Source organism: Mesoplodon bidens (genome assembly GCF_964165515.1).
Source record: "Mesoplodon bidens genome assembly, chromosome: 19".
In the NCBI taxonomy this organism is placed as follows: domain Eukaryota; kingdom Metazoa; phylum Chordata; class Mammalia; order Artiodactyla; family Ziphiidae; genus Mesoplodon; species Mesoplodon bidens.
The window spans coordinates 21,642,548-21,668,206 of NC_138179.1; the positions used below are offsets into that span (position 1 = coordinate 21,642,548).

General features: G+C 52.3%; 4 protein-coding genes across 5 annotated transcripts; all 4 read left to right on the top strand.

Moving 5' to 3' along the window:
- Positions 1-811: 811 nt before the first annotated feature.
- On the top strand, positions 812-10,112 carry SENP3 (SUMO specific peptidase 3). Its single transcript, XM_081218242.1, has 11 exons — positions 812-1,050; positions 1,895-2,620; positions 4,852-5,091; positions 5,189-5,300; positions 5,688-5,835; positions 5,965-6,012; positions 6,428-6,505; positions 8,525-8,662; positions 8,852-8,935; positions 9,058-9,108; positions 9,565-10,112. The coding sequence occupies exons 2-11, from the start codon at positions 1,906-1,908 to the stop codon at positions 9,673-9,675; spliced, it is 1,725 nt and encodes a 574-aa protein (XP_081074368.1). The 5' UTR covers positions 812-1,050; positions 1,895-1,905; the 3' UTR covers positions 9,676-10,112.
- A 1,363-nt stretch (positions 10,113-11,475) lies between these two features.
- On the top strand, positions 11,476-17,495 carry EIF4A1 (eukaryotic translation initiation factor 4A1). Its single transcript, XM_081218313.1, is given in 12 exon segments — positions 11,476-11,604; positions 11,606-11,694; positions 12,385-12,433; positions 12,885-13,017; positions 13,477-13,616; positions 14,881-15,049; positions 15,385-15,494; positions 15,832-15,975; positions 16,058-16,195; positions 16,304-16,393; positions 16,657-16,736; positions 16,861-17,495. Coding segments are annotated over 12 exon segments (1,401 nt in total). The 5' UTR covers positions 11,476-11,490; the 3' UTR covers positions 17,006-17,495.
- Positions 17,496-18,207: 712 nt separating this feature from the next.
- CD68 (CD68 molecule) lies at positions 18,208-20,398 on the top strand. Its single transcript, XM_081218314.1, has 6 exons — positions 18,208-18,377; positions 18,461-18,957; positions 19,140-19,259; positions 19,393-19,465; positions 19,582-19,752; positions 20,052-20,398. The coding sequence occupies exons 1-6, from the start codon at positions 18,329-18,331 to the stop codon at positions 20,183-20,185; spliced, it is 1,044 nt and encodes a 347-aa protein (XP_081074440.1). The 5' UTR covers positions 18,208-18,328; the 3' UTR covers positions 20,186-20,398.
- A 1,820-nt stretch (positions 20,399-22,218) lies between these two features.
- On the top strand, positions 22,219-25,642 carry MPDU1 (mannose-P-dolichol utilization defect 1). 2 transcript variants are annotated; one of them, XM_081218315.1, is made up of 7 exons: positions 22,219-22,345; positions 23,500-23,565; positions 23,751-23,883; positions 24,217-24,302; positions 24,422-24,540; positions 24,700-24,810; positions 24,950-25,642. In XM_081218315.1, the coding sequence occupies exons 1-7, from the start codon at positions 22,243-22,245 to the stop codon at positions 25,073-25,075; spliced, it is 744 nt and encodes a 247-aa protein (XP_081074441.1). In that variant the 5' UTR covers positions 22,219-22,242; the 3' UTR covers positions 25,076-25,642. The 2 variants fall into 2 exon arrangements, with proteins under 2 accessions (XP_081074441.1, XP_081074442.1); XM_081218316.1 differs by lacking the exons at positions 22,219-22,345; positions 23,500-23,565 and having other exon boundaries at positions 23,799-23,883; positions 24,181-24,302.
- The last annotated feature ends 17 nt before the right edge of the window (positions 25,643-25,659 follow it).

A 25,659-nucleotide genomic window follows, 5' to 3' on the forward strand; every position in this document is an offset into this window, starting at 1 on the left:
CCACACCTCTCTCTAGGTATCCTCTGCCTCTCCACTCCACAAGAAGCCTCATCTTCACTCTCCTTTCTCCATCTATTGGGGCCCAGTTTCCATCACTGTCTCCAGAGGTGTAATTATTATGCGCCCGTCTGCAGAAGGTGCCCAACGATGACGGTGCCCTTGCAGCCACATCATTACTCTTCGGGTGCCAACTTTTGCCTTTCACGCTCTCCACTGCCCTGTCGCGGCAGGCCACTCTAAGCCTCTCTGGACTGGGAGGGGAGCCGGGGAGCCTCGGATAAATCGTACGCCCTAGTCCTGATCCTGTCTCACTCCTCTGATCTCTCCTTTCTGCGCAAGCCCTGCCTAAAGTTAAAAAATAAAAGTGAATAAATGGAACCTCGGATCCATTTCCCCTGCTGCTGTGCCTCAGCTCCGTCCCCGTACCAGGATCTCCCGGCCCTCCCGGCCCTCCACCGAAGCGCCTCACTGGACCGAGGCGTCTCACTGGACCGAGGAGTCAGGGTCCCCAGCGCAAGCCCGGCGGCGCGTGGAACGCAGGGCTACGCAGCGCGGGGGCGGAGGGCGGGAGAGCGTCACGGAAAACGCAGGCGCAAAAGAGCAAGTGGAGGCGCCGCCCCGCACGGCTCGGGTTAAGCGGGTCTGCGCAGGCGTGGGGATCATGGGCGGGACGGTCCCGTGGCGTCTGCGCTCTCGCGCAGGCGGGACTAGGCGCGTGGTGGCCGCGGCGGCGCTGTTCGCCGGCTGTGACGTAATAATTGTGCGCCACCACCGCCGGTGGGCCTGGGGCTCGCGGGAGGGGAAGGAGGAGGACGAGGAGGAGGGGGAGGTGGTGGAGGTGGAGGCTGAAGCAGAGCGAGAGGCGGTTGCGGCGGGGCGGCTCGGCGGGGCGGCGCGCGGCCCAGAAGCACTGGAATCCTGAATTGAGACGGCTACGCCTGAAGACAGCAGGAGTGGCGGGGCAGCCGCCGTCGCCGGAGAGATGAGCCGGGAAGCCTGAGGCCGGAGACGCCCGCCCTCGGGCCTGTCCGCCCGGCTTCCCCGCTCCCGGTGAGGACGCCCCCTCCCCTCCCCCCAGCTCTGCCACGGCCTCTCCCATTCCTGGACCCCATTCCTACCTAACCGGGGCCCAGGAGGCCCTCGAAGGGGCTTTTTAAGGCCCTTGCACGCCGAGCCGCCCGAGCCTGTAGGATCCTACCGGTGCTGGGACGCATTCTGGTCCCCGGGACGGAGCAGGAGAGGGGGCTGGGCCAACCTAGCTCGGCTCAGTTCAGTCCCAGCGCGCCTTGATTCGGCTGCCTAAGCGCCGCTTCGGTTCTGTTTCAGTTTCCTTTAAAATCATTCCCTTTCCATTAGATTTTACCACCTGAACCATATTCCTGGTATCCCCATTCCTTCCTGAGACTACCTGAGCATGCCTACACACCCCACTCATTCCACGGTGATGGAGAACTCTCTTCCCACTCTAGATCACGGTTTTCCTGCGGAAATTGTGTTCTCCTCAGGTGTCTTTGTACCATGTCAGGATTCCCGTACTGAGTCTTCTCCGTTATTAGGCTCTCAGCTAGGACATCCCTGGCGGTATTAAAATAGAGAAGTGGAGCCTGAAAATACTAGGTTTGATCTGGGGATCTGAGAAATAAGAGCCTCGAGGCCTGCCGCTTGGCCCTTCTTCCTTGCCTCTGTCTGGGCAAGAGAGAGATGATGGCACAGACTCTGAAGGGCACCTTGTGGACCATATTAACTAGGAAGATATGAAGTTAGGAGTTCTGAAGCTTTTTCTCTTTTCCTTAGTTTATTTGCATTTGATTGCAGAAGAGGCGTGCTGAGGAAGAGAGGCAGAATCCGGGGTGTAGGATGTTTGGATTCTGATGCTCTAACCTTTGTTTTACAGGTTACTGGAAGATGAAAGAGACTATACAAGGGACCGGGTCTTGGGGGCCTGAGCCTCCTGGACCCGGCATAGCCCCAGCTTATTCAAGTCCCAGGCGGGAGCGTCTTCGTTGGCCCCCACCCCCCAAACCCCGACTCAAATCAGGTGGAGGGTTTGGGCCAGATCCTGGGTCAGGGACCACAGTGCCAACCAGACGCCTTCCTGTCCCTCGGCCCTCTTTTGATGCCTCAGCTAGTGAAGAGGAGGAAGAAGAAGAGGACGACGAGGATGAAGATGAGGAAGAGGAAGTGGCAGCTTGGAGGCTGCCCCCCAGGTGGGGTCAGCTGGGAGCCTCCCAGCGGCCTCGCCCTCCCCGCCCTGCTCATCGGAAAACGTGTTCACAGCGCCGTCGCAGAGCTATGAGAGCCTTCCGGATGCTGCTCTACTCAAAAAGCACCTCGCTGACATTCCACTGGAAGCTTTGGGGGCGCCACCGGGGCCGGCGGCGGAGCCTTGCACACCCCAAGAACCATCTTTCACCCCAGGAAGGGGGTGTGACACCACAGGTGCCATCCCCCTGCTGTCGTTTTGACTCCCCCCGGGGACCACCTCCCCCCCGGCTGGGTCTGCTAGGTGCTCTCATGGCTGAAGATGGGGTGAGAGGGTCTCCACCAGTGCCCTCTGGGCCCCCCCTGGAGGAAGATGGATTAAGGTGGACTCCAAAGTCTCCTCTGGACCCTGACTCGGGTAAGGTGGGAATGGGGCAGAGGAGGGCATGGGGAGAGCTAAGATCCTGGGAGACCGGGAGCCTCTTGCTGTGGTGAGAACTGCGTCTAAGGAAAGTAGGAAGGCAGAGAGCGGGAGGGTCCAGAACAGCAGTGAAATGTCTTCAGCCCCACTTTGAGCAGGAACTAAGTCTGGGAAGAGAGTCAAGGCCGGGATACAGGATCCATAAGTAGGTGTCCTGTGCATAGATGAGAAAGGGAGTCTTGGTTTAGAAAAGTTAGTCATGTCCGCTTGAAGTCCCTCTTCGTGTGGCCTCTCAGGATAAGTGCCCCTGCGTGTACATTTCTAGAGAGTGCCGTTCTTATAGTGGTGGGATGGGATCTCTCTGAGTAGTGGAGTACATCACCTGGACAGTTGTGTGTGACATTCTCACTCAGAGTATTTCTCTTTCGGAGAACCCCACTAAACAACTTCAGGCTTTCTTTTTATTTATGTATTTATTTATCTATGTTTTAAAAATGTTTGTTTATTTATTTTGGTTGTGCCGGGTCTGAGTTGCGGCAGGTTTTTTATTTCTTTATTAATTATTTGAGTATTTATCGAGCCTTTGCTGTATGCCAGGTACTATGCTAGGTGCTAGGCATATAGTGGTGAGAAATATTTCTGAAATTTACATCTCTCTGAATTCCTAGTATTTCTTGCTTTCCTCCTGTTCATGAGTACAGGCATACCTCATTTTATTGCGCTTTGCTTTATTGCAATGCAAAGACATTGCATTTTTTACAAATTGAAGGTTTGTGGCAACACCGAGTAGAGCAAGTCTGTCAGCGCCATTTTTCCAACAGTATTTGCTCAATTCATGCTTGTATCACGTTTTGATAATTCTTGCAATATTTCAAAGTCTCCACCCACGAAAAGATTACAACTCACTGAAGGCTCAGATGATAGTTAGCATTTTTTAGCAGTAAAGTTTTTTTTTAATATTTTTATTTTATTGGCATATAATTGATTTACAGTATATTAGTTTCAGGGGTACAGCAAAGTGATTCAGTTATACATATACATATATTCATTCTTTTTTTAGATTCTTTTCTCATATAGGTTATCACAGAATATTGAGTAGAGTTTCCTGTGCTCTATAGTATATCCATGTTGATTATCTCTATTATGTATAATAGTGTGTGTATGTTCATCCCAAGCTCCTGATATATCCGTCCCCCCACACCGTTTCCCCTTTGGTAACCATAAAGTTTGTTTTTGATATCTGTAAGTCTGTTTCTGTTTTGTAAGTAAGTTCATTTTACCTTTTTTTTAAAATTACGTTCCACATATGAGTGATATCGATATTTGTCTTTGTCTGACTTACTTCACTTCGTATGATAATCTTTAGGTCCATCCTTGTTGCTGCAAATGGCATTATTTCATTCTTTTTTATGGCTGAGTAATATTCCATTGTGTATATATACCACATCTTCTTTACCCATTCCTCTGTTGATGGACGTTTAGGTCGCTTCAATGTCTTGGCTATTGTAAATAGTGCTGCCGTGAACATTGGGGTGCATGTATCTTTTCGGATTATGGTTTTCTCTGGTTATATGCCCAGGAGTGGGATTGCTGGGTCATATGGTAGTTCTGGTTTTAGTTAAGGAACCTCCATACTGTTCTTCATAGTGGTTGTACCAATTTCCATTCCCACCAGCAGTGTAGGAGGGTTCCCTTTTCTCCATCTCCAGCATTTATTGTTTGTAGACTTTTTGATGGTGCACATTCTGACTGATGTGAGGTGATACCTCATTGTCGTTTTGATTTTCATTTCTCTGATAGTGATGTTGAGCATCTTTTCATGTGTAACAAAGTATTTTTAAATTAAGGTACGTACATTTTTTTTTAGACATAATGCTGTTGCACACTTAATAGATTATAGTAAACATAAGTTTTACATGCACCGGGAAACCGAAAAGTTTGTGTGACTCGCTTTATTACGTTATTCGCTTTATTGTAGTGGTCTGGAAGTGAATCCGCAATATCTCTGCGGTATGCCTGTAGTTAACTTGTCCTCTCTGTCTTTTATAATCTCTTGGACATAATTATCTCATGCTTTAGGGTTTTCATCCTTTAGAGTTTATATTGGTAGATTTCCTTCCAATTCATCCTTTTTGTGGTCTTATAATTTGTGTGCATCATTTAATCTTCCCATTGGCCTTTGATCTGAGCCAGTTTCTTGCCTCCGTTCTGTTTCCCCTGCCCTGCAGGCCTCCTCTCTTGTACTCTGCCCAACGGCTTTGGGGGACCACCTGGGCCAGAAGGGGAGCGAAGTCTGGCACCCCCTGATGCCAGCATCCTCATCAGCAATGTGTGCAGCATCGGGGACCATGTGGCCCAGGAGCTTTTTCAGGGCTCAGATTTGGGCACTGCAGAAGAGGCTGAGCGGCCTGGGGAGAAAGCTGGCCAGCACAGCCCCCTGCGGGAGGAGCATGTCACCTGTGTGCAGAGTAAGGAACCCTAGAGGATCTAGTCTTTTCCCCACAGCTGACTCCTAGATCAGAGTCTGGAGGCCTTACCTCACTTCTCTCTCTCTCCTCCACTCAGGCATCTTGGATGAATTCCTTCAAACTTACGGCAGCCTCATCCCCCTCAGCACTGATGAGGTAGTGGAGAAACTGGAGGACATTTTCCAGCAGGAGTTCTCTACACCTTCCAGGTGAGGCAGGAAAGAGATGCTCTTTGGAAGAGGGCTGGGACTGGGGAGATGGGGTGAGAATGCTGCTGCCTTTTCTCCCATAGGGATGTAGTCGGGGAGGAGGAGGGAGCTAGAACTGAGGGGAGGAATCTGCAGGCAAGGTGCCAGGCCCCTGTGAGCCAACCAGGAGGGGCTTTACGTGGGACCCTGAAATACCACGTGTACCTAAGTATTCATGTGCCTCTTACTGGGGAGTAAGCCTTTAGCAAGTCCTCAAAAGGACCCATGACCGAAAAAAAGAAAAAAAAAAAAAGGTTAGTTTTAGATTCTTATTCTAGGCAGTAGAAGGTACTTCTGTGTGCCCTAGCCCCCTCGTCTCTTGTGTGACTCCACCCTTGGCCTACCCAGGAAGGGCCTGGTGCTGCAGCTGATCCAGTCATACCAGCGGATGCCAGGCAATGCCATGGTGAGGGGCTTCCGAGTTGCCTATAAGCGGCATGTGCTGACCATGGACGACCTGGGGACCTTATATGGACAGAACTGGCTCAATGACCAGGTAAGGAGGCGTGCAAAAACAGGCCCAAGAGGGGATTCAGGGAGCAGGGTGTCTGGGGCCCTCTGCATGGGGGAGCCCTGTACGTATGCCACACCCTCCATGGCAAGTGGCCTCCCATCTTCTCCCCAGGTGATGAACATGTATGGAGACCTCGTCATGGACACGGTCCCTGAAAAGGTAGGCCTAACCAGATACTTCAGTCCCTGGAAGAACTTCCACAGTTTTAAGCAGCTTTTTCAGTCCCTTTCATCTCTTCCATTTTACGTAAAGAGGGTCTTTCTCCCTGGGGAGAGGCAGTAGAAGGTAATTTGTTCAATTCAAATTTGTAATCTTGGTCCTGAACTTAACAATTCTAGTCCTTTCCTCCAGTCTGTAGTGTTTTTCCCTGATGGCTAACCCCACAGATTGGGGTGGGAAGCTATAAGATGAGGTTAAAAATAGTTTGTGTTTTTACCCTCAGTGAGTTGGACTAGAGTTTGTTGAAACCAGTCCTCAGAGCCATAATGAAATGGAGTGGGCTGGGGAGAGGACACGTAGCAGGAGGGCCTGAGGTCTTTTAATTCCATCCAGCTCTTTTGTATCATTGGCACAGGTGCATTTCTTCAACAGTTTCTTCTATGATAAACTCCGTACCAAGGGTTATGATGGGGTGAAAAGGTGGACCAAAAATGTGAGTTACGAATTCACATCTACTTGTGTAACACCTTGCTTGCCTCTAATGAAGAGTTCTGTTTCCTGTGAGCCCTTTCCTCAACCCTGTTCGTTCAAACTTTCAAGTATTTATTAAATGTCTTCTGTGTGCCAGGTGCTGTTCTGGGCACTAAGGATACAGTATTAAATAAAGAAAACTTCTCGCCTTTATGGGGTGAGAGTAAATATGCAAGCTGAATTTCAGCTAGTGATAAGTGCTGTGAACAAATTAAAACAGTAATGCGGTAGCATGGGGGTGGGTACTTTAGATTGGGTGGTCTGGGAAGGCCTCTGTTAGCTGAGACTTGAATGACAAGGAGCTAACCCTGTGCAGATCTGGGGCAAGGGTGTTCTAAGCAAGGGGGACAGCAAGTACATGGGACACAAAGTGAGAAAGAACGTTTGAGGGTCAGAGGGCCTGTGTGGTTGGAGCAGAGTGAGCAAAGGGAAAACGATAGAAAATTTGGTCAGAGAGTAGATAATGTGAGGCATGGAGGGTAGATTTTTTTTTTTTAATAAATAAATTTATTTATTTTTGGCTGCGTTGGGTCTTCGTTGCTGTGTGCGGGCTTTCTCTAGTTGTGGCGAGCGGGGGCTGCTCTTCATTGCAGTGCACGGGCTTCTCATTGCGGTGGCTTCTCTTGTTGCGGAACACGGGCTCTAGGTGCGCGGGCTTCAGTAGTTGTGGCGCACGGGCTTAGTTGCTCCGCAGCATGTGGGATCTTTCCGGACCAGGGATCAAACCCGCGTCTCCTGCATTGGCAGGTGGATTCTTAACCACTGCGCCACCAGGGAAGTCCCGAAGGAGGGTAGATCTTATTCTTTGTGTTCTGAGAAGCCATTGAAGAGTTTTAAGCAGGGTGGGAAGTGCCTCACGTTTTAAACTCCTGTTTCAATGATAGATTGAAAGAGGGAAGAGTGGAAGCAGGCAGGCTAAATGGAGTAGCCGAGAAGTCCAGATGAGAAACTTGGACCAGAGTGGTAAAGGTAGAAATAGAAGTAGTTTTATCTAGGATAACTTTTGCCAGTAGAACCAATAGGACTTTCTGATGGATTGGACATGAGAAATGAAGAAAAGATAAGATTCAAGGGATGATGCTTAGGTTTTTGGCCTAAGTTCCTGGGTAAAATAATGAAGGGGAAGGGGAGCCGGCTTGGCGTTGGTGGGGAGTTCTTTTCCCCTGTCCAGGTAGTTTACCTGCCCTCTGATTCAAAGGCCATGAAATTTCTATAGTGAGGTAGGGCCGTTGACTCCAGCATTTCTTAATTCCTGTCTCCAGGTTCAAGAGCTTTACACCCGCAGGGACCTGGCAGGCCCTCTTCTGGTAGAGGCAGGGTGACCTGCAGTGGAAAGAACTTGGCTTTCTATATGCCGGTGTTTAAATCCCACCTCTGCCATTTCTTACTTCTGTGACCTTGAGCAAGTGACTTTACTTTTCCAAGCCACAGTTTCCTGATGCGAACTTTCTCAGAGGATTGTTGTGAGCGTTAACTGATTGAGCATCTGTTAGGTGCCATGCATTGTTCTTAGCGTATCATGGATATTAATTAGTTTAATCTGTATAACAAACAGGTGAGGGTAGGTACTGTTATTTTCACCCTCTTACAGAAAAGGGAACTGAGGTACAGAGAGTTATTAAGTAGCTTGCCTGTGGTCATATGCTAGTAAATGGAAGAGCTGGGTTTGAACCCTGAAAGTCTGGCTCCAGGATCCTGAGCCTGGGTTCTTAGCTACTAAGCACTTGTACCTTTAATGTGTGAAAAGTACCTGTCCCTGTCCTGGGCTCTCGAGTGTTTGTTCTGCACCACCTCCTCTGTCCTGCCTTCTTCCTTAAGCCCAAGAATCCAGACATCCAGATGCTGAGCCTTGCCTCACAGTCCAGGGGCTGAGTATTGAGTTCTCCCACTTGGCTCCTTGCCTGCTCCTCCTTTAGAATCCTCCTGGCAATAGGCAAGATTCCTGTGCTGTCTTTCCTGACCTCCAGCACTGCTTCCTTAGGTGGACATCTTCAATAAAGAGCTATTGCTAATCCCCATCCACCTGGAGGTGCATTGGTCCCTCATCTCTGTTGACGTGAGGCGGCGCACCATCACCTATTTTGATTCGCAGCGCACCCTGAACCGCCGCTGCCCTAAGGTTTGAGAGGGAACGGGAAAGATGGGCAGGAGGATGTGGGGAGGAGATCCAGTGGCAAGGCATTTCAGGCAGAAGGGTGGGTTTGGAGGCTCTGAGGAGCAACCTGGGCTTGGTGCCTGTGACCACCACAACTTGGATTCAGTTGGGAAATGTAGGGACATCACTTCCTCCTTTTCTCCATCTACATAGCATATTGCCAAGTACCTACAGGCAGAGGCAGTGAAGAAAGACCGGCTGGATTTCCACCAGGGCTGGAAAGGTTACTTCAAAATGGTCAGTTTCTAGAGGAGGGTTTATGGGGGGTGGGTTTTGGGGGCATGGTAGGAGGCAGAAGTTGAAGCCATACGTGTAGGGTCTCCCCCAGGAGAAGGGCTTACCTTCTTTTTATTCTCTAGAATGTGGCCAGGCAGAATAATGACAGTGACTGCGGCGCCTTTGTGTTGCAGGTAAGCAGATACCAGTTGGGTTCAAGAGTTGGGAGGGAGGCGGGAAGCTGTTCTGCCTTTCTCATTTGGCTCACAGCCACTTAGGGAGCGAGAGTAAGCTTCTGTGTTAGAATGCAGAGACCCTGATTTCATTGTCCTCTCTTGGTTTCTCCATACCGCATTGGGACTGGGTGTGTGGTCCTTGGTCTCTGGCCCTGATATAGCTGCCTCCTGATCCCCTAACGCAAAGTATTTTCTCTGTTAACACTAGGTATTTTATGTACCAAATAGGAACACTGGCTTTAGAGTCAGACTTCTTTTGAGCCCCAGTCTATAGGACCTTGGCTTCCTTTGTGAAATGGGAATGTTCTCGGAAAGATCCAGTGAGATGTGTATCATACAAAATATGTAGCACAGGCCCTGATTTGGGGGGGATGCTCAGTAGATGGTTCTCATGGCCTGCTTTGTTAACACCAGTATTGCAAGCACCTGGCCCTGTCTCAGCCATTCAGCTTCACTCAGCAGGACATGCCCAAACTTCGTCGGCAGATCTACAAGGAGCTGTGTCACTGCAAACTCACTGTGTGAGCCTCGTATTCCAGGCCTCAAGCCCATTCATTAATGGGCAGGGGGACATGGGAGACCCTTCCTTCCCAAGAAACTCCAGTTCCCTTTGTCTCTCTAGCCTCTTCCCACCCAATTCCCTTTGGATTTTCATATTTAAATGTTTTAATTGATTTCTGTATTTTTTTTTCTTTGAGAGAATATTTGTTGATTTCTGATGTTCAGGGGTTGGCCATGGAAAATCCCCTTTTTCCTTCTGTCTACAGGGGAGTATGGCCTTGTGGCCTAGGTGGGGCAGTCATCTCCCTTCCATGTGCAGGGCGGGGGGGGCAGCAAAATCTGTGCTGGGGTGGTGGGCGGGCAACGGGATTACTGCCTGCCAGATCTTCAAACTTTTTTTTATATATATATATATAAATACCATGGTCCTTCTCTGGTCAATAAAGGATCCTTTGGAGATACATAGTGGTGGTCTTCCTTAAGGGGCCTCAAACTAGTGGATATGCTCTCCGGTTTTCCTCCAGTCAATGCTGTTAGCTACCCTTTCACGGGTCTTGAGACTTACGTGGGGGCCAGCTTTCCATCTCAAGACCATGTCTTCAACCAAAAGAATCCCCCAGCAGGGGGAGCCAGGGCTGGAAGGAGGGAGAGTAGGTAAGCCTCAAAAATATGGGAGCTTGAGAGGTGCTGAAGTTGGGAAAACAGCATACTTAAAGGAGCCCACCAAGATTCATGACAGCAACCCCAAATGCTCTTAAGCTCGTTACGTCAGTTCCTTCATCCTTTCTCCCTCCAGCCCGGGGGTATGGCCCTTGATTCCATGATCCCTGTACATTCGGAGTTGGTGTCCGATTTATCTTTGCTGCAGGAGAGAACGAAATTAAATGTGGGTCCAGTGGAGACCTGGAGCAGAGGTAGAAGGAAGTGCTGGTCCCGGGAGCCCGGAAGTCCCTGGAGGCTGAAACCTCGCCCCCCCTTGCGTGATAGGGTTTGCTAGGCCACATGACCAGGGCACTCTCGCCTCCGCACGTGTAGGGGTGCAGGGCACCAAGATGGCTTCCAGGCCTCGAGGCCTGAGTCCTGTATGTCACTTCCGTACCGGCAAGAAAGGCGGGCCCTTTAGCCAATGAGGCCGCGGGGCGGGCCTTCACCTTGGTAGGCACTCAAGCTATCCAATGGTGGCTGCGTGCCAGAGCGCCGACGAATGAACGTCACGCCGGGTTGCTGAGCGCCGGCAGGCGGAGCCGAGGAGGCCAAGCCAATGCGATGGCTGGGGCGGGGCTGGGCTCTCTATAAGTTGTCGATAGGCGGGCACTCCGCCCTAGTATCTAAGGATCATGTCTGCGAGTCAGGATTCCCGGTAAGAAAGACATTTGCAAGAGATTGTGGCTACTTACGTTGCTGTCCCTTACGAGGACCCCACCGGAGGAAGCTGAGGTCCATCGCCCTAGGCCCTCCCCCCCCCAGGGTTGTGGGCGACCAAGCCGGGAGCACCCTTGGGGGGGGGTGAGGGGCGGGTCCACGGCCGACGTTGCCTCCAGGGCCTAGGTAGAGGCCGAGGACGGCCCAGGTTTCGGGGCGAGGTGCGCGAGGTGCGCTACGAGGGCTCGACCGACGAGGTGCGCGAAGCCCCGGCGTTGAGTCGGGCGGCGAGGTCGCAACCTGGCGTGGGAAAGAGAGGTAGAGGCGACCGTGCGTGGCCCGGAGCCGCCGGTCCGGTTGCCTCACTGCCGGAGGGAGGGCTCGCGCGATCGGGATTCCGGAGGATTCTGACGGTACCACTCGCCGAAGGCGGGGGTGCCTGCGTCCTCAAATCCAGTCGCTGAGTCGCGTGGAGCTATGGGTCGGGGGAGAAGAAGCCGGCCGTTCTGTGTGCTGGTTTTCTTGACGGCCAGGACCGACCCTAACCCCGAGGAGCGGCCGCGTGAGGCACGAGGAGCCCACCCGGCGCCGGGCGGGCGGGTCCATTTTGCCGCACAAGCCGGGCAATGGGCAAACTGCGGATGGTCAGGTCCACTTTCCTTCGGGGGTGAGCGGCCTGAGGTATGGGAGGGCGACGCCATTTCGCGACGGGGCGGGCGGGATGTGGTTTGTTCCGGGGTGGGGTGGGGACGCCGCCGAGTGGTCGAGGGAGCAAGCACATGGCGTCCCGAGGTGTTCCCCTCCCCCAGTCCGCTTCGCTTCTAAGTGTTGTGCAATCTCCCCCTTTGCTAGCTCGGCTGGGGCTCATTGTGCGCGAGGCCGCCACCGCCCGCGGCCTCCCACATCCGGGCACTGCGAGGGGGGGAGATGGGCTCGAGGGAGTGGGGGAGGGCGCGGGCTGTATGACGTGGGGGGGAAGGGGATGTCCTACCCTGGCATCTGGGGAGGGGAGGGCGGGACTTCCGGCGCGCAGGGGCCACGGTGGGAGGTGCACGCGTTTGGGCTTGGAGCGTCAGGCTCAGGACACGTGCGCCCGGAGGCAGGCACCACCTCCGCGCCCCTTCAGCGGAGGTCGGTTCCTTCCAGCCTCTGGGTCTTCTAGGAACGTTACTCTATCATGTCGGGGTCGGCTTGACTTGAGCCGCTCCCGAGATGGGGCCTGACTCAGTTGTAAAATAACTATTCTGTTTTTTGGGAACACGTGGGGCTTGGATTAGGGAGTGAAGGCTGATGGCATCATGCAAAGTTGGTTTGCTGGTAGGAAGAGGCTGGCTGTCAGGATTTCTACATACTGTATTTTTAAACCGACAGATCTAGAGACAATGGCCCCGATGGGATGGAGCCCGAAGGCGTCATCGAGGTGAGGTTGGACCCCTCCCACCATTATCCTTTAACTCTGGGAAAGGCAGTGCCACTAGCATTGTTCTTTGGCTTTTGAAGTGGTGGTTTAGTGAATACACCAGTGATTGAAACCCAGGATTCAACTGTACTACGTAACATAAAACTCCCAGGTAGTTAGACGTGACACCTTAACTCCCTTGCAGAAATTTGTTTAAAGTTTTTAAAGTGTGTTTAAAACATGTCACTCAGATTCTGTTCTCCTTTCTACAACATCTGGGTTCACTGTTTACAAGTGGGCTGGCCCCTTGGGGGGGGTTTCCCAGGTCATGTAGAACCATCAACCATCTGGCTTCCATGGGGAGAAGAGAGGTTGTGGGCTCTGAAGCTGTGGTGCAGGCACAAGGTCCTGTTCACTCCAATGCTAGAGCACAGCCCTATTTCTCCTACTTTAATTTCTTTGTTTTCTACAGAGTAACTGGAATGAGATTGTTGACAGCTTTGATGACATGAACCTTTCGGAGTCACTCCTCCGTGGCATCTACGCCTATGGTTTTGAGAAGCCCTCTGCCATCCAGCAGCGAGCCATTCTTCCTTGTATCAAGGGTAAGACCCTTCTGCCCCAGAACAAGTTCTGGACTGTCCCTGGCCTGGGTAGAGTGGCGCCTGGTTGGTGGTGCCTGTCTCATATCAGCCAGGGACAAAGTAACTCCTTGTTTATCCCAGCTTGGCTTTTGGTTTGTGTCCATGTCTGGTTCATGCCCTGGAAACATGGATTGCTGGTTTAATTTCAACAAGGTAGTGTTTTAACCAGATCATGCTGGCTTTTTACAGCTGTATTTTTAGCCCAATTTTGTGCAGTACTAAATGACTGAAACCTGGCCTGATTTTCCTGATCTGTTCTTGTTTGGATACTATGTTGTCATGTAGAGTTTGAAGCACTTATTGCTGGGCACATATCTCTATTGGTTGCTTACTGGTCTCATTCAGCAGGGCTGTTGAATGTCCCGTGAGTCCAAAGAATGCTTTCTACCATATCAAATTTCTCTCCTAATTTGTGTTTAGGTTATGATGTGATCGCTCAAGCCCAATCTGGGACTGGGAAAACGGCCACTTTTGCCATATCAATTTTGCAGCAGATTGAATTGGATCTAAAGGCCACCCAGGCCTTGGTCCTGGCACCCACTAGAGAGTTGGCTCAGCAGGTGAGTTTACCTTTCTTCCCCTGAAGGACTTACTTAGAAGTGATTAACATAAACCAGAAATCAGAAGTTATGTGCCCCAACTCCTACCACTTTTGGAAGAACTGAAGTATGGGGAAAAGAGATGATATAAAGTCAGTTGATGACTTTTATGTCTCAAGACTTAGTAGCTTAATTGTAAGCCTTTTCCTCACCAAACACGGTAAGCATCCCTTACTCCACCCATTTCCTGAGTCAGACGAGGAAGGCTGCTGGGTGGAGCCTGGCTGGCTGGGCAAGTTTGGCTGTTTTATGAACAAAACCCCCTGGCAATGGGCAAAGAGACACCTGATTGGTGGTGGTGCTCTTGTATCAGTCAGGGGCAAAGCAGATGTCTAGTCCTTTCTTCATCGTAGCTTGATGCCTGGGTTGGTGGCCAGAGCTGTTTCATGGCTGGGGCACATAAAATGTTGGGCTATTTTCCTGGGTCTTGGAGGGGGAAAAGATCAGAAACACTTGTCTCATAAGTTGATTACTGAGTTTAGGGGAATGTATTCTTACAGTGTTCTACGGAGGTATCGTGGTCATTCTGTGCCTAACTTCTGAACAAAGGCAGTGAGTGTAAGCAAGTTACAGTAGGAGGGCCCTTAACGTTTAGAACATGCTTTAAGAGTGAACATGCTATCCAACGTAGGCAGGAGTACAACAGTACATAGATGTCATTCCACACATAAAACTAATTGCTGTGACCCATCAAATAAATGGGTCACACAGCTGACTTCCAGAAAGCTGTGAGGTCTAATTGGTTAAGAAGCCATGTTGAAGTTATTTCAGGGGGCCATTATTGTGAATCAGTGTGTACATTCAGGAGCCAGACTGGGTTCAAATTCTGAGACTGCCACTTAGCAGTCTAATCTTAGATTTTTTAACCTACCTGTTTCTTGCTTAAGAAGTGAGTTTAGGGGGTTTCCCTGGTGGCGCAGTGGTTGAGAGTCTGCCTGCCGATGCAGGGGACACGGGTTTGTGCCCCCGTCCGGGAAGATCCCACATGCTGCGGAGCGGCTGGGCCCGTGAGCCATGGCCGCTGAGCCTGCGCGTCCGGAGCCTGTGCTCCACAACAGGCGAGGCCACGACAGTGAGAGGCTCGTGTACCGCAAAAAAAAAAAAAAAAAAAAAAAGGAGCCTAATAGTGTTTGTCTCAGAGCTGGAAAGAATAAAATACATAGCACTTAAAATGGTGCCTGGCAGTTGTAGCTAATATACAAGCACTTATGTTTTTCTGGTTCAGATACAGAAGGTAGTTATGGCCTTAGGAGATTACATGGGTGCCTCGTGCCACGCCTGCATTGGGGGTACCAATGTGCGTGCTGAGGTGCAGAAGCTGCAGATGGAAGCTCCCCATATCATCGTGGGTACCCCAGGCCGTGTGTTCGACATGCTTAACCGGAGATACTTGTGTGAGTGTACAATTTTCTAGCCCTCTGGGTCACTTCCTTATACATGCCTTTCCAGTTTCTTAACGTGGCCACGATTTGATTCCCAATGATATCCTCTGAGAGTTGCTCTGTGATGAACCCCATGCGTGTCATCTGAGCCTGGCTTCCCTGTCATCGCAGCCCATGTAGTGTTCTACTTCCCAGGGCTATTGTCTGGCCTGGCAAGGGGGTCCCAGGCAGAGGATCAGTCTTTGTCTTCTGAGAGCAGACCGCCTGTCCCTGTTTTTTTTATCGGGAAAGTTAGGTGTAGTTCACACTTCCCTAGTAACTACCTGTTGGCGTTTTTCTTTCTGCAGCTCCCAAATACATCAAGATGTTTGTACTGGATGAAGCTGATGAAATGTTAAGCCGTGGGTTCAAGGACCAGATCTATGACATATTCCAAAAGCTCAATAGCAACACCCAGGTGAGGAGGACATTGGGGTCTTGCTTGCATGGGTGACAGTTGCTTTGTATAGGTTGTGGTGTGCTTGGGGTGATGATGGAGCATTATCAAGTGCCAAAAGAGGGACTTCCCTGGCAGTCCAGTGGTTAAGACCCGGCACTTCCAAGGCAGGGGGTATGGATTCGACCCCTGCTCAGGGAACTAAGATCCTACATGCCACGTGTTGTGGCCAAAAAGTTAAAAAAAAAAAAAAAAATCTGGGATGATCTCCAGATACCTAAAAAAACCCAAAAGTGCCAGGGGAACCATGGAGTTCTGGAGTTTCCCCTACCCTGAGACTACTCTTTTTTTCCATTAGGTGGTTTTGCTGTCAGCTACAATGCCTTCCGATGTGCTTGAGGTGACCAAGAAGTTCATGAGGGACCCAATTAGAATTCTTGTCAAGAAAGAAGAGTTGACGCTGGAGGGTATCCGCCAATTCTACATCAATGTGGAACGAGAGGTGGGGCCCAGTGCAGGAGGCGGGCCTGGTGGTAAGTTGTTGGGTATAGCCCCTGACTGATCTCCTCCCCCCACCCCACCAGGAGTGGAAGCTGGACACACTGTGTGACTTGTATGAAACCCTGACCATCACACAGGCAGTCATCTTCATCAACACCCGAAGGAAGGTGGACTGGCTCACTGAGAAGATGCATGCCCGAGACTTCACCGTCTCTGCCATGGTGAGGTTTCTCCACCTTGTTTACCAGCAGAGTCACATGTCAGGGTCCTACTCACAGTTCTCAGAACCAACGCACCTACTTGTTACACCGTTCTGTTTCCTGTTCTAGCACGGAGATATGGACCAAAAAGAACGAGACGTTATCATGAGGGAGTTCCGCTCTGGCTCTAGCAGAGTATTGATCACCACTGACCTGCTGGTAAGTAGAAGGGCATCTGGACAAGAGGGGAAGGAAGATGGGAGAATCCAAGGTGATTCCCTCTTCCAAGGGGCCTTCTAGTGCCCCTCTTCAGGAAAGTAGCAACTTGGAAGAAAATCTGGCACGCCTCAGGTTTCTGGGGAGAGGGGATGTTTGTTTCCCTGCCTGCCTTTGGCTGCCTACATGTATGCTTAAGTCTCTTCTGGATAGACTTACGGTGTCCTCTCATTCACACACTGAAGCTGCCTTCTTTCTGGACATAGGCCAGAGGCATCGATGTGCAGCAGGTTTCCTTAGTCATCAACTATGACCTCCCCACCAACAGGGAAAACTACATCCACAGGTAAATGCAGATCTGGACTGTTAACCAGCCCGACCCCCTCCTGCCCAGTCCTCCCTGCACGGAAGCGTCTGATTTTTTCCATTTCCCTTATCCTCACTTATTCTAAGGTGTCCTTGTTTTCCAGAATCGGTCGAGGTGGCCGTTTCGGCCGTAAGGGTGTGGCTATTAACATGGTGACAGAAGAAGACAAGAGGACCCTTCGAGACATTGAGACCTTCTACAACACCTCCATTGAGGAGATGCCCCTCAATGTTGCTGACCTCATCTGAGGGGCTGTTCTGCTACCTAGCCCCCCAGCCAGGGCTCAGTCCTTGGGGGGCGCTGAGGAGCAGCAGGAGGGGGGAGGGAAGGGAGTCAAGGGATGGACATCTTGTCATTTTTTTCTTTTTTTTTTTCTTTGAATAAATGTCACTTTTTGAGGCAAAAGAAGGAACCGTGAACATTTTAGACACCCTTTTCTTTGGGGTAGGCGCCGTCTCTTCTCCCCAAAACACTAATCCATTTCCCTAACCTAGTCACCTCCAAACCCCAGAGGCTCTCCCCACCCCACCTGAATTCCTCTGAAAATGATTCAGTCCACCTCATTTGCTGGACCAAATCTGGAGGGAGAACCCCCCGTGTTAGGTGGCCCAGGGGGTTGTCCCCAGGTCGGGGGAGTAGGGGAGAGAAAATGGTAGCCATTTTTACATTGTTTTGTATAGTATTTATTGATTCAGGAAACAAAGACAAAATTCTGAATAAAATGACTTGGAAACTGCCTGCCTTGGCTCGTCATTTCTTCCCTCCCCTTCCCTCCCATCTGCTATTGGGTACAGACAGCCCTACTCCCTTCTGTTGAGCTTTTTTGTTGACTGGAAAATGGTCGTGTTAACTGGATACTATGACCTTTCTGGAAGGGGCTGGGCAAAGACCATCATAAGTACCTCACGTGTCTCAACAAAGCGGAAGCAACAGCGCTTCCCTGGTGGTGCAGTGGTTGAGAGTCCGCCTGCCGATGCAGGGGGCACGGGTTCGTGCCCCGGTCCAGGAAGATCCCACGTGCCGCGGAGCAGCTGGGCCTGCATGTCCGGAGCCTGTGCTCCGCAACGGGAGAGGCCACAGCAGTGAGGCCCGCGTACCAAAAAAACAAAAAAAAGAAGCAACAGAGGCAAGGGAGTGGAAATGTTTCAAGTTTTACATCCTATTGAACTCTGACAGGGAGGGGCTGCTGGCTCCATAATCACTTGTCACAACCACTAAGCATGTTTTGCTCAGGCAGACAAATGAATCCCCAAGGATCCACTTACCCAAAACTCCATCTCACTATCCACATGACACATGTTGCTGACAGCCCCTACCTACTTCGGTGACACCAGGGCCAATCATCTAACTCAATGACAAAATTTTAATGACTAAGAGATTGGTGGCTGGGGCTGAGGTGCCTGAGTCAGGCGGGGGGGGGGGGGGGGGGTTGGGTTACCTCAGTTACAGGAAGTCAAAGATTTATTTCCTCTTTTCCCAAATGAACGAAGGCAGAGGGTATAGGGTTGATTGAGCAGGCAGCTGGTACCGACACAGAACCAAGCTGGGCTCTGGGTGGAGGCTGTTCTGTCATGAGGTTGGCTGTGCTCTTCTCTGGGGCCTTGCTGGGTCTACTAGCAGGTAAGGAGAAAGGGGACCGAAGGGGAGGGGGCCCCTGGGAAGGAGCCTGCCCCTGGGGTGCTAACCAGTCTTTCCTCTGAAAGCCCAGGGGACAGGGAATGACTGTCCTCATAAAAAATCGGCCACTCTGCTGCCATCCTTCACGGTGACACCTACAGCTACAGAAAGCACAACAAGCCCTGGAACAACCAGCCACAGAACGACCACGAGCCACAGAACGACCACGAGCCACAAAACGACCACGAGCCACAAAACGACCACTTACACAGCTACCACCACTCATAAAACTACCACCACAGGCACCACCAGCCACGAGTCTTCAACAGCCACTCACCATCCTGCTACCACCACCAGTCACGGAAATGCCACCGTTCATCCAACAAGCAACAGCACTGCCACCAGCCCAGGACCCTCCACCAGATCCCCCCGCCCAGGACCACCTCCACCCTCTCCAAGTCCTAGCCCAGGCTCCAAGGAGGCGATAGGAGACTACACTTGGACTAACGGTTCCCAGCCCTGCATCCGGCTCCAAGCCCAGATTCAGATTCGAGTTCTGTACCCAACCCAGGGTGGAGGAGAGGTAAAGCTAAAAAACAGTAGAGGACATAAGGGGAAGGGGATGAGGCCTTCTGCTACGGTTCAGAGGGGAAGGAGGAAGAGTAAAGAAGTAGACGAATACAGGGTGAAGACAAAGGGAACAGGAACCTTGGATGGCACAGCTGTGTAGTCTTGTGACCCTCTCTCGTCTTTTAACTTCTGCAGGCCTGGGGAATCTCTGTTCTGAACCCCAACAAAACCAAGGCCCAAGGGGGCTGTGAGGGTGCTCATCCCCACTTGCTCCTCTCATTTCCCTATGGACAGCTCAGCTTTGGATTCAAGCAGGTACTTAACCCTCCTCCCTCACTCTCACCCTCCAAGCGCCCTACCCCTACCAACTTCTTGCCGCACTCCTTACTCTGTGTACCTGGATGCCACTCTCCCCTGCTGCTCTGAGTCTTCCTGGTCACCTCCCCAGGAGCCACTGCAGAGAACCGTCTACCTGAACCATATGACTGTGGAGTACAACGTATCCTTTCCCCAGGCAGCGCGTGAGTAACCTTCCCTTTCTCATCACTTGCACTAGATGTCTGGGCTCCTGAAGGGACCTAGGCTGGGGGCATGGTGGGGATGTCGCTATGGAGCTGACCCTTCCTCGTTCTTTCAGAGTGGACATTCTCTGTTCAGAATTCATCCCTTCGAGATCTCCAAACCCCTCTGGGCCAGAGCTTCAGTTGCAGAAACGCAAGCGTCATTCTTTCACCAGCTTTCCACATTGACCTGCTCTCCCTGAAGCTACAAGCTGCTCAGCTGCCCCCCACAGGCGCCTTTGGACCAAGTAAGACCTATTCCTTCCCTCCTAGAATTTCCCCACTGCACTGAAAGCCCTCCCCCCCAGGCCTATAATCTCCCTTCCTGCACCCCCAAATTTCCTCCCCCTCTCAAGTTTGTCAGAGCTAGGGTAACTGTCCTCCCCTCCTCTAGAAGACTCTGCCCAGGCTCCCCTTTTTGGTGCTCTGAGTCCTCTAGGTGAGCCCGCCCCTCACCAATCTACTTCCCAACATCACACATTCCCTCCTTCCACCTTTAGCCCAACCACCACCGTTGTGATGCCTACTTGCCCTATCTTTCCGCCAGGTTTCTCTTGCCCCAGTGACCGATCCAACTTGCTGCCTCTCATCATTGGCCTGATCTTACTCGGCCTCCTCATCCTGGTGCTTGTTACCTTCTGCGTCGTCCGGAGACGCCCACCCACTTACCAGCCCCTTTGAGCATTTGTCCCAAGAGCCAGGGCACCAGGAGGTGCCCTCATTTCTCACCACTCAACTGACTCAGAGACAAAGTTATCTTCCTTCCCTGTCTTGATGAACAAAAGTAGAGATAATGCAATCGGGAGGGATGAGGAGAGAGATGTTTATTAAATATGACTGATTCCCCCTCCCCCATATCCAGTGGGAGCATAGTAAAACTTGATCAAATCTCTATCCTTGGTTTTCCTTGTCCTTCCTGCCAGGATTAAAAGCCACGAGTTTCTTGTCACACACCTTTCTGTACCTTCCATGGTTGAGTCCTGGGGAGCCAGGAACAGCTGGTGAGGAGGGATGAAAATGTCACTGTGTGGCCCAATGCCCTCACGGGTTCATCCTTCGAAGCCTGACACGGCTGGTGTCGAATCGGCCTCACCTCCCTTCCTCCTCTTCTTCTGGGGCCCCTGGCTGCTCCAGTTCCCTCTCTCCTCCAATCCAGGGGAGCCACCCATCCCAGCAGCCTTCTTCCCAACCTTCATATTACAGTTACAGGCGAAGCAGGCAGCAAGAGCCGTGAGTGTGGGTGGGAAGGTCACAGCCCCGCCCTGCCCTGTTTCAAATGCCCTGCCCTACCCACTGTGCCCAGGCCTAGCGAACAGCCTGGATTAAACTCTCCCCGCACCTGGGATGCTCCTATCTCACCTGCAAAGGGTTTTCATCAACCACGGGAGCAATGCGTACTCTGAACTCCACATACGATCACCCTCTATGCTCCTGGGAACAACATGCCTCCAGCCTGGGCGACCCGCGGAGCCAACCCTGAAGTCCCTGGTGGTGGCGCACCTAGTGGTGGTGGATGGCACCCCCCGAGGCAGCCTGAATCCAGATTCTTCAAAGGACCTCCCCGACCAAGAAGTGCCAGACCCTTTACAGTCAGCTATGAGCATCCCCGGGGCCAGAATGGGACCCTTCCAGTTGTAGGAGCCGTGTAAGGCTACAGAAAGCAGCCGCCAGGACCTGCAGACCCAGCCCTTTGAGGGCAGCACGTGGCAGGGACCCAACAACCACACCACCGCCTCGCCGACACCCCGTTATGACCTCGCTGACTGTGGTGCGGCAGTCCCCGAAGGGTGTGGTACTCCCAACAGGCGCCCAGCCACCAGAGCGTGATGGCCAGGCCCATCTCCACCGAGATGGCCGAGAGCTGGTGTCCCGGAGCTGGGGGGCAGAGGGCATCGCTCCCGCCGCCTAATCCAAGATGCCCTTTCCCAAGGCTAGCTACTGGGCACCCTCCGCCTGGCCCAAGCCCTGGCTCAGCACGCGGTCGCAGGAGGCCGAGGAGAGGGCCTTGGCCTAGAGGTGGCGCCCTCGGGCCAGTGGGGTGAGAGGGAACCCCAGGGCCCTCGTTTCACAGGGGCGGCCAGGGCTGGGCCCGCAAGGGGGTTAAGGGCGTTGCCGTCCTCCGAAACTGGGCTCACCTTCCCCACCTCCCCCTCCTCTGCTTCACTGTCCCGGCCCAGCAGTTGCTGGCGCACCCATCTGCGAAGGCCTGGGCGAACCTGAGGAGGAAGAAGCATGGGCTCGGCGCCTAAGGAGGGATGCCTGGCTCAGACTATCCGCCTCCCGTCGGTGCCGTGTCCTCTGGAGACGCCGAGAGCACAGGAGAGAGAACGCTACAGAGCCCCCGCCCAACGCCATTTTGCAGACTCACGCTCCTTCTCTCTCAACTTCGTACAATGTAAAGTCAGCTGGAAGAAAACAAGATGGCGCCGAGCCGGAGGAGCGGAGAAAGGCTGGAGGATAAATCTTGTTGCCGAAGCGGAAGCGTAAACAAAGGCGCGAATGATGGAACTGCGCAGGCGTACAGCTTTGGCACGCTTTAAAATTCGAGCAGCAGGGTGGGCGCGTCCAAAAACGTGGTCTCCGGGCGAGACCTATTTTACGCGAACGAAGGTGGGATGGAGTAAGGCCGGAGCAGCCCTGCTTAATCGCGAGAAGACGGGAGGCGGAGTGCCCGGAGCGCGCGTGCGCAACGTAAGTCAATGGCGGTTTGAGGGGCTGGCGGAAGCTAGCTTTTCAATATGGCGACCGAGGTAGACGGGCTGCTCAAACGAGTGCTGGTGCCGATTCTTTTACCTGAGAAATGCTACGACCAAATTTTCATCCAGTGGGACCTGCTTCACGGTGAGTTTTATTCGGTATCCGGTCAAAGTTGTGCTTCAGAGCCCTCCGGCCGTAAGTGGGGCGTGAGTGCGGGCTAAGTGACAGCTGCCACGGCGCGCGGGGCGGAAGTCGCTTCTGAGAAGGGCGGATATGTCTTGGGCTCCGTAGAGGGAGGACTCCATATTTGAGCGAGAGGGGGGAGTCGCCAGGTGGCAGTAGTTCTTTGCTTTAGCGACGATGAAAGACGAAAAGACTCAAATTTTACAAAACAAAGTTTAAAATCTGATTAGATCGTTCCGACCTTTAATAGATCTCTATACCTTCAGAAGCAAGGTTACACTTGATTCAAAGCTTCTCATGAATCCAGGCCTTCTGCGGCGCCCCCAAGAATCCTGCCATCCCAATGGCTTTCCTTCCAGCCTCCACGTTTGCTCATGGTCGAATTTTGGAATTAACTTGTCTGCCTTCCTCCTTCTATCTACGAGGCGACGCCAGAGCAAAACCTGCTTCTGACATCAGACCTTTAGGGAAGCTTTCGCGGTCTGCCCCCGTCAGTTCTTGGTACCCCAGCTGTGCTCCCGGGACAATGTTTTAGCCGCGTTCATGACCCACGAGAATCTGACTACTACTGGGCCAGGCACCTTGGGGATAGGGCTTCAAGGCTAGAGACGATGTCGGTGGCTAGAGCATAAAAGCAAGCCCTGGAAGGGTCAAGTCCCTGAGTAGGGGCCAGAGACAGTGTTCAGGAATGAGTGATACAGAGGAAACCTATCCTTGGAGAAAGAAGACATGTGAAGTGGATTGCCTAGTGGCTCAGAGGCGGGGAATAAAGGATCAGAGGACTCTTGGGCATTGCTCAGCTCTACACAGGGAAGCAAGGGAGAGGTTTGTAAGTCAGATCAAGGAGTTTAGATGTGATGGCAGGGAGTGGAAGGTTGGGTCAGAGGAAAGGAATGGTAAAAGCCGTTTTGGAAAGTCACCTTGTCTGAACGTGATATGATTTGGAGTAGGAAGAACTAGGCCTTTTTCACATGCCTCCAGACCACCCAAGGCTTCCGTTGTGTGGGTATGTCAAGGTCTTAAGGAGCACTTCAAGCCTTTAGGCCTGAGCTGCCTCCTGGAACCCCTGGCTTGGGTTCCGTGTCATCTCTGCTTACCTCTTTTTCTCTTCTTAGTTCCCTGCCTCAAGATTCTCCTCAGCAAAGGCCTGGGGCTGGGCATTGTGGCTGGCTCACTTCTGGGTATGTTTCTTATCTTCCCTTCCTGTTGTTGAGAGGTGGGTGGAGTGCTAAGATGCCATGAACTGGATGGGTCCCTTAACCAGAAGCGGGGATAACATGCCTCCCAGTCTGCTCTGTAGCTGTCATGCTGCGCTCCCAAGGGATGTCAGCCCCTCAGCCCTGCCCTTTTCATCCTCTTTCTCCAGTAAAACTACCCCAAGTGTTTAAAATCCTGGGAGCCAAGAGCGCGGAAGGGTTGAGTTTCCAGTCAGTAATGCTAGAGCTAATGGCGTTGACTGGGACCATGGTCTACAGCATCACCAACAACTTCCCCTTCAGGTGAGGGGCCCCGCCCTTTATCTCCAAGGGTAAGTGCTCACAACTCCAGTAAGGATTAGGGTGAGGGAGGTAGAAGGGCAGGAAAGCTTAAGCCCTTCTGGAACTCTAGCCATCATCTATGGTGATGAGAGGAGGTGAGAATCCCAAGAATGCCCAGTTTCCTATCCTGGGTCAAGCGGGTGGGGGCTGCCGGGAGGCAGGAGGTAAGGAACCAGCAGGGCTGTGGAGGACAGGGAATAATCAGAATTGGGTCCCCAAGATGGATGGGCTATGGAGGCTTTCCCTGCCTCTTTCCAGGCCCACGTTTCTTCCCCCCAACTCTTGACTCTGCAGCTCTTGGGGTGAAGCTCTGTTCCTGATGCTCCAGACAGTCACCGTTGCCTTCCTGATCCTGCACTACAGAGGACAGACTGTGAAAGGTGCTGAGGATTGAGCCGGGAGCTGGCTGCAGCTGTTGGGAGCCCTGCTGGGAACGCAGGCTTGGGAAAACGGAAAGACTCGGAGGTTGATGAGGACTCCTTATCTCCCTGTCTCCCAGGTGTTGCCTTCCTAGTGTGCTCCGCCCTGGTCCTGCTGGTGCTGCTTTCACCACTGACGCCCCAGGCTGTAGTCACCCTGCTCCAGGCCTCCAACATGCCTGCTGTGGTGGTGGGAAGGGTGGGTGCTGGGAACAAGGGAGAGGATGTTGGGAAGGGGGACTGGGTGAGGAGCAGAGGGGAAACCCAAAGTTTGGGGGTGTTGGACTGAGGGGAGTGCAGAAATGTTATGGGAACATTGGACAAGTTCAGATGACAAAGGGTCTCAACTCCTCCCCAGCTGCTCCAGGCAGCCACCAACTACCGCAATGGGCACACAGGCCAGCTCTCAGCCATCACAGTCTTTCTGCTCTTTGGGGGCTCCCTGGCCCGAATCTTCACCTCCATTCAGGTGAGTGCACCTCCTCCCTTCTAGAGGGCACCATAACCTCACCTTACTTCTCTCTCTCCCCGTGGACTTGAAGCTGCTCCCTCTCTGGAGCCCTTTTTGGCTATGCTGAAGAGTAACCCTAGCTGTGTCTCTCACCCAGGAAACTGGAGACCCCCTCATGGCTGGAACCTTTGTAGTCTCTTCCCTCTGCAATGGCCTCATCGCTGCCCAGCTCCTCTTCTACTGGAATGCAAAGGCTCCCCACAAGAAGAAGAAGGAGCAGTAGGGTTGAGCTGGCTCCTGGAGTACATTCCATGTTTCTATTCATCCACCCAACCTTGGGATCCTTACCATCTGAACCAGTCTGCTGGTGTGACTTTTAATCATTCCCTGTTCTTCTGCAATTGCAGCTTTAGTGGAAATGCTTGGTTGACCCAGATCCTTAGAAACCGATAGGGGAAGAGATTTACAGGCTGACATTTAATCATTTAGCTGAGATTCTTTCTTTAGCAGAAGTTTCCAGCTACTTACCTATTCTGGGCAGAACTCTTATCCTGTCCCCCCCATTTCCCCACTTCCCTCTGACCCTAGAGGACAGAGGCTGGACAGTGGAAGGGAATAGGTGCTTGCGGATTCCTCCCTCCCGCGCCCTGGCTCAGACTGTCTCCTGGACCCCAGTGCTTGGTGGGGGAAGGGGGAAGGGGGACAGAAGAATGACTGACTCAGGCAGGGCCCCGGGGTGGGGTGTGGAGGTTCCTGCCCTGGCAGGTCCAGGCGGAAGGGAGTGGAGACTGCTGGTTCCTGCTGCAGTAAAGGCGAACAGAGATGGTACAATAAAGACTCAGAGACATGGTGTAATCGTACAAAACT

Bases quoted from the DNA above. Each gene is read 5' to 3' on its own strand.
- SENP3 (XM_081218242.1), top strand. From the start codon at position 1,906: ATGAAAGAGACTATACAAGGGACCGGGTCTTGGGGGCCTGAGCCTCCT. The intron at 6,013-6,427 runs GTAGGCCTAACC...TCATTGGCACAG, and splicing joins TGGACACGGTCCCTGAAAAG to GTGCATTTCTTCAACAGTTT. The intron at 9,109-9,564 runs GTAAGCAGATAC...TGTTAACACCAG, and splicing joins GCGGCGCCTTTGTGTTGCAG to TATTGCAAGCACCTGGCCCT.
- CD68 (XM_081218314.1), top strand. From the start codon at position 18,329: ATGAGGTTGGCTGTGCTCTTCTCTGGGGCCTTGCTGGGTCTACTAGCA. The intron at 18,958-19,139 runs GTAAAGCTAAAA...TAACTTCTGCAG, and splicing joins CAACCCAGGGTGGAGGAGAG to GCCTGGGGAATCTCTGTTCT. The intron at 19,466-19,581 runs GTGAGTAACCTT...TCGTTCTTTCAG, and splicing joins ATCCTTTCCCCAGGCAGCGC to AGTGGACATTCTCTGTTCAG.
- MPDU1 (XM_081218315.1), top strand. From the start codon at position 22,243: ATGGCGACCGAGGTAGACGGGCTGCTCAAACGAGTGCTGGTGCCGATT. The intron at 23,884-24,216 runs GTGAGGGGCCCC...TTGACTCTGCAG, and splicing joins ACCAACAACTTCCCCTTCAG to CTCTTGGGGTGAAGCTCTGT. The intron at 24,303-24,421 runs GTGCTGAGGATT...CCTGTCTCCCAG, and splicing joins CAGAGGACAGACTGTGAAAG to GTGTTGCCTTCCTAGTGTGC.